Source organism: Oncorhynchus gorbuscha, linkage group LG10 (genome assembly GCF_021184085.1).
Source record: "Oncorhynchus gorbuscha isolate QuinsamMale2020 ecotype Even-year linkage group LG10, OgorEven_v1.0, whole genome shotgun sequence".
NCBI lineage: Eukaryota > Metazoa > Chordata > Actinopteri > Salmoniformes > Salmonidae > Oncorhynchus > Oncorhynchus gorbuscha.
In genome coordinates this window covers 35,327,516-35,341,452 of record NC_060182.1, presented here as the reverse complement: position 1 = coordinate 35,341,452, position 13,937 = coordinate 35,327,516, and the positions used below count along the sequence as shown (strand labels likewise).

Below are 13,937 nucleotides of genomic sequence, written 5' to 3'. Positions count from 1 at the left end.
TGTCTTTGAAATAAATAAATATTATTCTAATTTGCATACAGAGAGGCGCCAGCTAATCTGGTCACAGTGTGTACACAGTGGATGGATAAGACACATTTTAATAGAATGTGTAGACGCAACGAACCTTGATCAGATAGTGATTGGATCACAAAACTCACATGTTAGCGGATAGTGTACACAAGGCTTCTGTGTGCTTCCTGATCCTGGACCTCATAGCAAGCTGAGAACGACAATGTCTGTTATTTGCCTGCATTGGCAGCAAGCGTCAACTGACAGGAAGTCACTTCTACCCAGCGGCACTCATGGGAAATAGAAGAGAGACATTGTGTGACTTTTCCCAGCAAGCAGCTTCCTGCCATTGAAGCAAAAGGGGAAAATATGAGTTTCCCAAGCTAAAGCATTTAGCCTAAGCATTTAGCATTACTGACGGGTAGAACTTCTGTTGCATTGTTCTTAGAAATGTGAAAAAGTAAGAGTATTTCTTGTCCAGGGATAGAAATAAGAAGAGTTGAAGTTGACATAGTTAATTACCTTTTGAGTGTATTAATGAATGGCTAGCAGCAGGAGAACACGACACAGAGTGGGTGTGTTATCAGCCAGGGCTTTGGTCTGATGGTAGCTGAGTGTTCTTCTCCCAGTGTGTGTCTAATGTGTAAGTAAACTATAGGGATCACTCTGAGGCCCAGTTGCAGTAGACTGTCAATATGCCTTGTCTTTTTGGTACTCCATCAAATTGCGCTGGAGACCTTTAGAGGAGACATGGCTTCACAGCACATTCTTCTGATAAACAGAGAAATGTCGGGATTTCGAAAATCTGCTGCCAGTGCAGATTTATCTCTGGGTCCAAAGGAAGATAAGGGTAAGAGGAGAGACTTGTAGAAACAAAAACATAAAATGTATACATTGTCAGCTCAAAACAAAAGGTTGTGTTCAACCCAAAATATAGACAGCCTTTTGACATGGGCAATAAGGGGTAGTCCACACTGCAGAGCAACACTTTAAAACTGAATCAATGCTGCACTCTAGTGGTCATATAATTTAACACGGTAACCCATGATTAGAGTTTTACAAGTGGTAGAACTCTCTTCTCACTTAGGGGTCAGTTTAGTGCTGAAATGGCATAGAGTAGACCTACTCCTTTTTTGAAAGAATTGATTGTACTTAACTTTATCCAAATTCAGCTGTGTCCCTTTGGCACTGGGGAGATCATCAAGAGATGAAACTCACTTTTTCCAAAAGTATATCATCGACATTTCAGTTTATATGCGGCAGTGAATTTTAACTCGCCAATCTGGTGCTGGCCAGCCCCTGCAGAAAGTCTTCACCCTGGATCTTGTCCAGGTTACAGATTGAAGTCTCTAGTGACCGTTCCATACGAATGGCTTCTGAAGTTGTTGACGTCATTCTGTCCTTTTTACAGCTCATGTAAGCCACCTTGGGAGAGACAAGGAGTCAGCAATATAACACACAACAAATAGTCAAGGGGGAAAAAGTAGGACATCATGGAATCAAAACCAGAGTTTGTGTTTTATTTTTTTTAATGTATCTTTTCATTTACATTTTTTTTTTTGTATAAAATTTTTTGTCCACTTTTAGGCAACAGTTAGCATAAGAGTAATTATCACAGCTTTGAGATGAAGTCCAACCAAAACCTCAGTCCATCTTTTCAGTCACACACACACACACACACACACCTCTGCTCTTACACACAGACACATACAAACATAATAATCACATAGTGGGTTGGAGCTCATTTAGTGCAGTGGTCCCAAACCTAAATCTACTCATAGGGAAGCCAAAGACGAGGACTCAACAATAGGCAGCTTTTTAGTTTCACTCACCAATTACTAAGAAGCTGGAACTGTGTCAAGGTAAGCAATGATGTCAAATACATCTATTTGATTGAGAAGATCACCACAAGTCTTCAGAATGAATCAGAGCTGGAGACTCCTATTGAATCTTCTAGAAGCGGGTGCATGATGACAGCAATGAGTCAGGTTCGAAACCACTGCTTTGGGTGCAACTCTTAAGCATTATCATATTGCTAACACAACAAATGAAGGCAAAAAGACATATCAGAAACCTCATGCACAGCATCTCATCCTGTGTTAGTTAGGCCCATAATACAGTACATGATACACTGGGCAAGATGGCAGCGAGCTTTAAAATAGATCAGTCAAGCGAGGATGAAGACTGTGGTGCATGATGGGTCGGCACACTCACATACATAGGCCAGTAAGAACAGACACAGCACAAAAAATACATTTAAAAGACCAAAATATGTTATAGGATTGCATTTACATATACTGACAACCTATACAGTATGTCATTCAAAGCAAGTATCATAATTTGCAGACAGTGTGCCACAGCCATTGCATCCCTGTGTCCAGACGGCTTTAATGTAACGCTTCCCTTCGCCACAGAAATGGTTGGTTTCAATGCCATTTCCGTGGATTTCTGATCAAACTTTCGATCAGAAATGTCCGTGATTCAAAGTCCATCAAGATACATGTAGTCCTTGAAATGATATATTTCTTGTAACTTCAGAAAAAGTTACACATGTTTTAACCTATCACAGCACCTTTTAGGGAATATGACTAATTGTATGCACCCCCCCCCCCCCACCCCCAACAATCTCAAACACACACAAGGAAAATCAAACAACGTGCACACACATCCATACACACTCAACAAAAACTAATGCAATTAAGGTTTTGTCATATCCTCTTTACATAATTGAGCAACATCACATCATTATTCTGTAGTTCTGTATTGCTACTTCAAGCAGCTTTAGGCTTTCAGTTTCTTTTAAGTCTTCAAATTATATATATTTTTTAAATGATGCCGTAATGACTTAAAATAGCTGTGTTTCACAGAGAATCCCCCTATAGACTCGTGACGTGAAGACGTGACGGACAAAGCAGGTGTATTTTGTCCCTTCAGCATTACATGGTCCACTTCACATGGACTCTGACCACCTGTACGATCATCTGACATGCGAACTAAAAAACAAAGACCGGTTCCTTTCATTCATTGATTAAACAGAGACCACGGAGACCTCCGTTGTTGCTCAATATCAACAGCATCCCAGTTTTACAAATACACGACGTTGAAAAGAAGTGTCATAACATCAGAAGAGTGTAATGGCCACTACTATAGGGTAAACTTGTCTTTTAATAAATAAACTGTGTTTGCATGAGAGGTCTAAGGTAGGTAGACCCGGAGAGACGCTATTTAGAAAGAGGAAGCGGCGCAAACCTTCTGATCTTTACAAATGTTTCACCGTTTTGCCTCAATGCAGCGAGGGGCACATACCACCCAGTTCCTAGACAGACCACAACATGAAGATCAAACAAGCAGCTCTTTCAGCTCTGCCTTTCCCATTTCAAACACTTATACAGTACACCAAAAACAAGTATTTCCAGGATTGTTTGTTAGGTCTATTCTCAGTCGGGAAGGGGGAAGGGGGGTAGGTAGATACTGCCAGTGGCCCTAATTTTGGCTTCAAAGCTTACAGCTAAACAGCTGGACAAAGTGTACCAGACCAGTGTGACATTTACAATGCTAGCCAATTAGTCCAACGTTTTCAACACAACTGGTGTTTATTGTATCACTCAGTATACAACAGAGCACATGTTCTTCCTGACCCCACCTTCTTGTTTTAATCAAGCCACTGGAATCCTATGAATTATTCTGAAATGCTCCCTTGACCAACGTCTCCAAGCGCAAATGTTAACCCTCACACCACCACACCGTCTCTTAGTGGTGCCGGGAACTAAAAACAACACTACTTAGTTCTCAGTTACTGAGTACAGTCCATTCTTTCGTTAATGCCAACCAGGTAACTTCCCAAATGGCACCGTATTCCCTACATAGTGCACTACTTTTGACCAGAGTCCTATGGGCCCTGGACAAAAGTAGCGCACTATATAGGGATTAGCGTGCCATTTGGGACAGGTCCCATGATCTCCAGCCCGTTAGAATGAGAGTATTTCATTGACTTACAACTGAACTGACAGTACTACTGCAGGGGAAAGATCTGGGTGCGCTTTCAGGATGATTTTCCCTCCTTCACTTTATTTTAATGGTCAAGCTCATTTCTTCCAAATAGATTTTTCTAGTAATGACGGTTACTAATATGAATTCTAACCTGTAACATCATAGTCATTGTCTATCCATGTAGTGTAGGCTTTATTCAGCTCAAAATGAAGCTATTGTGCAAAACATTGACAGAGGTGCTAGTACTAAACCTCAGGGGGCAGTGGTGGGTACAACTCTCCTTCTGTGGCCAGGCAGGCCTCCTCCTGACACTGCCCTTCTAAGGAGCTTTGCTGGGGGCTGAATGGTAACTCCTTAGCACCCACGCCATTCTCTGAGCACAGAGCCACCGGGGGCGAAAGCTCGCCCTCACCATGCCCGCAGGTATTACCTCCATGCTCATCCCTCCCTCGCTGCTCTCCTCCCCCTGGTTCTCGCTCTACACACGCCTCCTCCTGCCCAGGCAGAGACTTGTGAAACGTCTCGTTCTCCATGGGACCTATCTGGTAGTAGAGCAGGGAGGAGGCCGGGTCTTTCAGGCCACCACAGGGGTTGTCCCCCTCCCCATCTCCCTCCTGGTTCTCTGTGATGCAGAGCAGGGTAGCCCCAGTGGGGAACGGGCCCTGGAGGAGGGAGATAGGGACCCCCTCCACCCCAACCCCTGTGTCCCCAGGCATCTCCCCCTGCAAGGCCCCAGGCAGAAGGCACAAAGCCTGCTCCCCCAGGCCGCCTGCTCCCCCCCTGCCCCGCTGTGCCTCCTCCTCCTCCTCTTCCTCCCTCATCCTCTCCTGCTCCTCTGCACTTTGCAGGTGGAGCACAGCGGTCTCATTCTCACGCTCGAGGCAGGCCTGGTCAGTCAGGAGGTCCTGAGCCTCTAGGACCATCTGGACCTCTCTCTCTAACTCAGAGTCCAGTCCATTGGCCCCTGTGGACAGGTCAGGTTCTGGGGAGGGAGGCCTGGTGGAGGAAGGGGAGGCGAGCAGGTCAGACTCTGCATACTGTTCCCCCCCGACCCCTACCTTCTGCCCCAGCAGCCTCCTCTTCTCCAGGTCCAGCTTCATGATGGTGTGCATGTAGTGTGTTCGCACGCGGAGAGGGTTGAACTCGATGCGGCCTGCCGAGTTCCCACAGCCATCACGAGAGCAGCCACAGGGAAAAGACATCCTGTCCACCTGGAAAGAGAACAACATTTGAGAGAATATATACAGTCATAAAATATTCAGCAAAGACAGTTTGTCTGTAGGACATTGATTTGCTGTTCATCTTTATACTAATTCTGCCAAATGTACTAGGGCCGGGACGATACCAGTATCGCAATACTCATGAGTATCGTGGCAAGGAAACAAAACACGAAGTGGATGTAACCTCTTTAGGAAAACAGCCCTAATGTTGGAAATATCCAAAGTGATTTCCAAGCTATAGCACACCATATTTTACATACAGCAGGTTTTTAAAAGGGCCAAAGATTTTGGTCTTCTTCGTGTTTTCATTTTTGCATTGGTAAAAATATTGTGATACTGGTATCATCACAGCCCTAATATGTACTGAGTGCTGAACAGATACAGTACCTCTCAACTCCATAGCCTTCTGTTATAAACTCCTTACCACGCACAAACACGCAAAAACACTCCCACATAAAACCCACACGCATTCTCATGCACACACGCATACTGACATAACACAAACACACACACATACATATTACACACACACTTTTATACTCATCATTTGCTGCTGCTACTCTGTTCTTTATTTTACTCTTATTATTATCTATCCTGATGCCTAGTCACTTTACCAGGCCTTCATGTACATATCTACCTCATATACCTTATTATTATCTATCCTGATGACTAGTCACTTTACCCTGCCTTCATGTACATATCTATCTCAAATTCCTTATTATTATCTATCCTGATGACTAGTCACTTTACCCTGCCTTCATGTACATATCTACCTCAAATACCTTATTATTATCTATCCTGATGACTAGTCACTTCATGTACAGTTGAAGTGGGAAGTTTACATAGACTCATGTAGAAGTCATTAAAACTCGTTTTTCAACCCCTCCACAAATGTCCTGTTAACAAACTAGAGTTTTGGCAAGTCGGTTAGGACATATACTTTTTTTTCTCCAACAATTGTTTCCAGACAGATTATTTCACTTATAATTCACTGCATCACAATTTCAGTTGGTCAGAAGTTTACAAACACTAAGTTGACTGTGCCTTTAAACAACTTGGGAAATTCCAGAAAATGATGTCATGGCTTTAGAAGCTTCTGATAGGCTAATTGACATAATTTTAATCAATTGGAGGTGTACCTGTGGATGTATTTCAAGGTCTACCTTCAAACTCAGTGCCTCTTTGCTTGACATCATGGGAAAATCAAAAGAAATCAGCCGAGACCTCATGAATAAAATTGTAGACCTCCACAAGTCTGGTTCATCCTTGGGAGCAATTTCCAAATGGCTGAATGTACCACATTCATCTGTACAAACAATAGTATGCAAGTATAAACACCACGGGATCACGCAGCCATCATCCCACTCAGGAAGTGGACACGTTCTGTCTCCTAGAGATGAACGTACTTTGGTGCAAAAAGTGCAAATCAATCCCAGAACAACAACAAAGGACCTTGTGAAGATGCTGGAGGAAACCGGTACAAAAGTAAAACAAGTCCTTTATCGACATAACCTGAAAGGCCGCTCAGCAAGGAAAAAGCCACTGCTCCAAAACCGCAATAAAAAAAGCCAGACTACGGTTTGCAACTGAACCTGGGGACAAAGATCTTACTTTTTGGAGAAATGTTCTCTGGTCTGATGAAACAAATATAGAACTGTTTGGCCATAATTACCATTGTTATGTTAGGAGGAAAAAGAGGGAGGCTTGCAAGCCGAAGAACACCATCCCAACCGTGAAGCACAGGGGTGGCAGCATCATGCTGTGGGTGTGCTTTGCTGCAGGAGGGACTGGTGCACTTCACAAAATAGATGGCATCACGAGGAGAGAAAATTATGTGGATATATTGAAGCAACATCTCAAGACATCAGTCAGGAAGTTAAAGCTTGGTTGCAAATGGATCTTCCAAATGGACAATGACCCCAAGCATACTTCCAAAGTTGTGGCAAAATGGCTTAAGGACAACAAAGTCAAGGTATTGGAGTGGCCATCACAAAGCCCTGACCTCAATCCCATAGAGAATTTGTGGGCAGAACTGAAAAAGCATGTGAGAGCAAAGAGGCCTACAAACCTGACTCAGTTACTTTTTTATTTATTTTACCTTTATTTTACTAGGCAAGTCAGTTAAGAACAAATTCTTATTTTCATTGACGGCCTAGGAACAGTGGGTTAACTGCCTGTTCAGGGGCAGAACGACAGATTTGTACCTTGTCAAAAATCACCCAACTTATTATGGGAAGCTTGTGGAACGCTGCCCGAAACGTTTGACCCAAGTTAAACAATTGAAAGGCAATGCTACCAAATACTAATAAAGGTGAAGTGTAAACGTATGATGTGATGACATAAATAAAAGCTGAAAAAAATCATTCTCTCTACTATTATTCTGACATTTCACATTCTTAAAATAAAGTGGTGATCTTAACTGACCTAAGACAGGGAATTTTTACTATGATTAAATGTCAGGAATTGTGAAAAACTGAGTTAAATTGTATTTGGCTAAGGTGTATGTAAACTTCCGACTTCATTTGTATATAGTTCCATATGTAAATAGTTCCATATGTAAATAGTTCCATATGTATATAGTTCCATTTGTATATAGTTCCATATGTATATAGTTCCATATGTATATAGTTCCATATGTATATAGTTCCATATGTATATAGTTCCATATGTATATAGTTCCATATGTATATAGTTCCATATGTATATAGTTCCATTTGTATATAGTTCCATATGTATATAGTTCCATATGTATATAGTTCCATATGTATATAGTTCCATATTTGATTTTATTCCTGATGTGTTACTGTTTTATTTATTAAACTCTGCATCGTTGGGGAGGACTTGTAAGCAAGTATTTCATTTGACTTAACACACCTGGCACTTGATGCCAGCCTGGCTGCAGCCACAGTGACGGGGGTCACAGTAGAAACGGCAGTCACAGCCACACTCCTCCCTGGACAGCCTGATGGTCCGTAGCTCAGCCTTCTCCCGGGCATCTATACGGGCGATACCGGAGGCCCTGAGCAGTGCCCGACGCCGCTTTGTGGGAAGCGGCTGCAGGAAGAAGCAGTCGTCCACCTCCACACCCTCTACATCCAAGTCGTCGTCTGACACGTCCTCCAGGGTCAGCAGGTCAGCCTGGGCACACTGCACCGTACCGTTACGCGTCAGCTAGAGAGGGGGTGGAAGTTATACATATATGTATTTAAACCTCGGGAGGTCTTGAAATTAAAACCATAACACTTTCAGCTCTCTCAGAACGACAAGTGCTTGACCTCACCTTTATCTTGCGAGCGTTGAGCTTCTCCTGGCGGAGGTGTTGGCGCAGGGCGTGGCGGTGACTGGTCTCCTGCTCGCGGACGAACTCTCCCAGTGTGTATCGGCGGATGGAGCAGTGGTGGCGTGCCATGCCTAGGGAGCTGCCCCCCTGGCTGGGCACGCTGGTAAAGCCCTGCCGCCTGGGGAAGTAGTACACCGTCACCACATCGAACCGCACCCGCTTCCGGCCTGGAGAGGGCTTTTGCCGTCTTAGGATGGAGGTTGCTGGAGAGGGCGGAGGGAGGTGGAGAAAAGAGGGGTAAGAATGGGTGAACAGTTTCCATAGACTGGTTATTACCACAGATAGTTTAAGGGTTATTACAGAGTAACAATCCATCATACACTTTAATGCCAAGCCTATTTTTAGACAGACTTGAAATCATCATTTTACTTCACGAACGATCTGCCTAGAGTAGTCATGCATCAGTCTAATTGGTAAGAAACTTAGCCGACAAGTAATGATGGTTGTACCGTACATACTTAAAAATAAGGGTGCAAGTTGGAACCAAATAAGGTTCTTGAGAGTGATCTGAAGAACCAAAATGGTACGGTTCTTTGAAGAACCATACAAAAATCCAAAACCAGAAATGTTTCGGCCCTCCAGCACAAGAATTGAAAAGCCCTTTTAAGCCTTATTTGCATATTTCCCAGGGTTCCTTTCAAGATAATTTTAGAGTTACCAGTATCACCCATGACCATGTTTGCTAGTGACAGAGACATGGTTATTGCATTCATTCATTTTCAGTCATGTGGCCTTTACCAATTGAGATCCCATGGCATCTAAGTATGTTGGTATAATTTTTTTACGACAATACAATAAATATTTCACAAGGCCTTCTTTTGAGGGCCTAGTTATAAGCTAATATAGTGTCCTGAAACTTGTAGTTTACAGGCCACATCAGGCCTGCACGTCACATTATGCTGGCTTTCAAAGTGATGTGTAATTCCTATTGGAATCCAGCCAGAGTGGGGATATCCAACATTTGGAATTTTAATTCATCCGCAACCTGCATTTAGAACCACTGCCACGGTTGGGAAGACTAATGCTGCATTTAGACGAGGGAGGCAAAAACTGTCAAACAAGTCAGCATATCAGGACAAGCAATACTGTTACGGCAAAAGCAAGCCAGCACGACTGCATGTGTTGCTATGGTGATTTCAGTAAACAAACAGTGCAAATCAACATTCTGTAGACGGCAAAGGTGAAATAGTTTAACTCTGGCGGAAAGTCCCGTCTACCTTGGCCGCTGATGTCATTCACCGCCAGCCTCAACAGCATTTTACCGTTGTGATCTCATTGAAAACAATGACATCCGGCTTGCCGTCTAGCGTCTACCTCGTACCATCTAAACACAGCATAAGATACAATATGAGACTAACTTCAACATCTAAACTGGAACAACCATTTCAGTATCGGTAGCAATAAGTCCAAGTAACAGATTGGAATAGTTTAGGAAATGTATGTTATCTATATTTGAGTAGCATAAGCTTAATTAATCAATTAAACAAACAATTCTAAAAAAATAATAATTTGCATTAGAGCATGCTGAGAAATATGATACTGAAGTGTGTGGTTTTGGTTCAACTCTGGTTATTAACACCAACACTGGAGTTATTTTACACCACCAAGTGTTAATTTTACTCAACACTAGAAATGTTACAATTAAATGTCAACACTAGTTAACAATGGACAAGTTGCTGTGTGCTATGGAAAAGGACACATCTGCAGGCTTCCAAACACTTCAAGAGCCTTTTAGAATTCTGAAGGTTCTTGAATAAGTCAAAGGTTCTTTATCAGGCAAGAGTTCTCCAAGGAAACTGAAGAGCTGAGGAAGAACCATTTGAGAACCATTTTTCAGTGTAGCATAGCCCTTACGTGTGAGTGCAGTGCTGGAGGGGGGGTTGAGGCTATCACAGCTGTCAGCGCTGTCACTGCTGGAGATATCATCGTCAGAGTCCTTTGGTGTAGAGTAGGGAGAGCCACTGTCCACCTCCTCAAATCTTCGCTTGAGGCTGAGAGACGAAACTGCCTCCATGGAAACTTGATGTCTGAAGGTGGAGAAACAGACAAATTGTGTTCAGAGACAGACAGATAGATGGTAGGTGGCCCCCACAGACAGAGATAGAGTATCAGCCTTGCACACATGCGTAGGTACACAATTGGAATGAATGAATACAATATTGAAGGCCATGGAGGCATATCTAGACATTTTACACCAAAATGAACTTTCATAAAGCCAAGGCATGAGAATAAGACACAGCAGACGTAGCAATAACACATTTATCCTATGGGCCCATCTGAATAACAAAATAGAGTATTATTCAACTGTAACTGTTTATAAACATCTATTAATTAAATCCAATCTGGATCAATTCCCGATACCACACCGAGGTGACATCAGCTTTTTGCTATAGCCTCACTCTCCTTTCATCTGTATTCCTAACCCATCACTCCCTCTCTTTCTGTCTCGCATGAAAATCTTGCTCCAAAATCATTGAGTCTGGGAAACATCACCATGGCAACTAGGAAAGCAGCCAGGGGTTTATATGAATGGCTTAGAAGAAAACAAACTGTTCTGTAGATAGATAGCCTTATGCCCCTTTAGCTTTTCCTTTAAAAACAAACTGTTCTGTAGATAGATAGCCTTATGTCCCTTTAGCTTTTCCTTTAAAAACAAAGCGCATGACCCTTCAATAGCACCAAATTTGGATGCCAGAGACAGGTCACTCCGGCAACACCAGAGGGTCAAATAAGGGCCATGCTGAGACTTTTGAATAGACTCGCTCTCTATACCCCTGTGTAGGCCTACTGTAAGCCATGTGTGTGCCCCTTCATGGTTTCCATGATCTTCACATCCACATAAATAGCCTCCCCAGCCCTCCGCACCTCTCTGATTCAGAGGGGTTGGGATAAATGCAGAAGACACATTTCAGTTAAAAGCACTCAGTTGTACAATTGACTAGGTATCTCCCTTTCCCTCCCATGAAGTGAAACCAACCCTCAGAATTCAAATGTGATCATATAGCCCTATGGAAAATGAGGGACTGCAACTTATTGCTTCTCTGTTGAGGTTTCACCAGAATATAGCCTATTGATTATTACTGTAGAGATTGCATTGCAAGTAAATGTGTCTCCATTGTTTTCTTTTACAGAGGAAAAGTATAATGCACGTTATGTATGATCCTTATTACAGAATGACCTTTCAGGAGGCAGCAACAATCCCCTACACAAAACATAGTGGTTATCGCAGAAAGTTCCTAAATGTCACAATGTCGACTGATATGTTTACAAGTATGCAGGTTCATCATGTGATACTGTCCACAACCAAGAGGCCCAGACAGCCAAAATCAGTTAATGATTAGACTATTACATACAAAGGATAATGTATCAGGCCTTGGTTCTCATTCTGTGAGCTGGTAGGCTTTGTAGAATACAAAATCTGTTACATTTCTATATTCTCCAGCAAAGCATTAGACATTACAAATGTCTATCAGAAGAACTCAATGAAACACATTCCATGACGATGACCTAATTTAGTTTAAACAAATTAGAGAAGCCAGTATCCTATACTACGTTATTAGAATTGCAATACTTTACATAGGCTAGACTCAAGTGTACATTTACAATAAAGGAGGACAATACTGTATGACAATCAGAGGAGCCCCGACAGTCCTAAAACTACGCACAGTGTAGGATATTTGCTGATAATAAACCGTTCAACGACCGAGTGCCTCAAACGGCCGCAAACGACAACAAACTAGATTTCGTGAAAGGACGATCGAATGACTGGGTGCAGTAGGAAATAATGTAAATCTAACTGCCAGACACAGGAGCCTCGACTGGTCCCGTCTCTCCAGCATACCATGTCAGCCCCCTTTGGCAATGGCAAACTGCCATGTAAAACGTTAATAAACCCCCAAGTGCCCCTTACCTTCGGCAGAAAAGGACCCTCTTCTCCCGATCAAAACGCGGAACGTTCCTTTTATTCACCGAGGATTGTTCTTGGATCTTGAAACGCCCTATTTAGATTTTTCCCCAGACAGTTTTAGCTTCTCTCTAATTGTAGTCTAAAGCTTTCTACAGTAAAACGAATAGTTACTTTATTCAGTAGGAATACTTATTTATGTGACAGTCAGCCTACTAATGCAGAAATACTGTAACGAACTAACTGACTACATAAAGGACATTTATTTTATGGTCGCTTCCAGGAGTGCATGTTCCATTTAACTTTGACGTAGCGATCCTAAAGCCGGGGCAGGCGGTGGGAAAGAAGGACGTCAAACAGTTTGGTTGAAATTTATTAGGCTACTGACATTATCCGTTTCGTTTAAGACGTTACAATTTGAGATAACTGCAGATGACTTATCTTCCTGGTTTGAGCCATTCAATGCTTGCATTGGAAGAGCAATCCGCTGACATCTGTTTCGTTTATCCTTTCTTTGCAATGGTGGTTTCAATCGGATCGATGCAGTTTTTCTTCAAGTATAAATACGGTTACGTTCTTCGCCTTGTTTGGTACAGTAATGTCAAAATGTTACGGACTTTTTGCCAGATTGACGTCCTCCTTTTCCTCGCCTCTGCCCCGGTTTGTTACAAAGTAACAATAGGGTAAGGAATGCTACAGTGTAACCGTATACTCATTGTGACATCACAAACGTACTATGCGCCACGTATGCTGGGAAGTGTAGTCATAATAAGCTCTTTGTCCATTCATTCCAGAATTCCAATTTTGTAATAAGCAATACACAATATCACGGACAACACGAATGACTTGATTCTTAAATCATAGTTTGAAATATATGCCTTATACTTCACACCTTCCTCTCACGGTGTTCCCTCATATCAAAAAGGAAAAATTGCCATAGCAAACTATTTTATCAAATGTAGAAAATACAATGAATACGAGTATTTCTGACATGGGGTTATCCTTAACAAGCTATTGTGTCCAACAAGGAGTCCAAACTCATTTAGTATATATATATATATGTATATATTTGGCCAATATGAATCTGCCTTTGTATCTTGCCCTCCATTTTTAGACTTCGTTTAATATTTACCCATTGTTTATTGATGAATATAGGCTACTGGTAACTTCTAGATGCCTCATGAGCATATCTTAACTGTCTTTCTCCATCAGAACCAAAAATAAGCTGTTTAACACATTTGTAAATAAAGTGAATGTTAAACACTGTAGATCATTATATCATGGATGGTCAGTCCCTGTATGCAAAGCACAGTCCATGACCTTGAGAGTGGTTACATTTCTCTAGAACCCATCCCTCAGCTGTTTACCAACTCCGTCATTTATTGTCGTAACATTACGTAAATCGAGCATCTGAACAAATTATGCGAGATTTAAGTTCTCGGTTAACCAAGATGACCAAATCAGTGGCGGGGAG

At 42.2% G+C, this 13,937-nt stretch overlaps 1 protein-coding gene across 2 annotated transcripts; it reads right to left on the bottom strand.

Annotated features, from left to right (window-relative positions):
- Positions 1-1,520: 1,520 nt before the first annotated feature.
- On the bottom strand, positions 1,521-13,158 carry LOC124045980 (cysteine/serine-rich nuclear protein 2-like). 2 transcript variants are annotated; one of them, XM_046365852.1, is made up of 5 exons: positions 12,470-13,158; positions 10,414-10,586; positions 8,500-8,762; positions 8,094-8,390; positions 1,521-5,210 (listed from the first exon to the last, which is right to left on the bottom strand). In XM_046365852.1, exons 2-5 carry the CDS (start codon positions 10,571-10,573, stop codon positions 4,245-4,247), a joined length of 1,686 nt encoding a protein of 561 aa, XP_046221808.1. In that variant the 5' UTR covers positions 10,574-10,586; positions 12,470-13,158; the 3' UTR covers positions 1,521-4,244. The 2 variants fall into 2 exon arrangements, with proteins under 2 accessions (XP_046221808.1, XP_046221809.1); XM_046365853.1 differs by lacking the exon at positions 12,470-13,158 and adding an exon at positions 9,777-9,883 and having other exon boundaries at positions 10,414-10,549.
- Positions 13,159-13,937: the final 779 nt, after the last annotated feature.

Coding starts and splice junctions, on each gene's coding strand:
- LOC124045980 (XM_046365852.1), bottom strand. CDS start 10,573: ATGGAGGCAGTTTCGTCTCTCAGCCTCAAGCGAAGATTTGAGGAGGTG. Junction 8,391..8,499: donor TCAACGCTCGCAAGATAAAG/GTGAGGTCAAGC, acceptor CCCCCTCTCTAG/CTGACGCGTAACGGTACGGT. Junction 5,211..8,093: donor AGGCTGGCATCAAGTGCCAG/GTGTGTTAAGTC, acceptor TTCTCTTTCCAG/GTGGACAGGATGTCTTTTCC.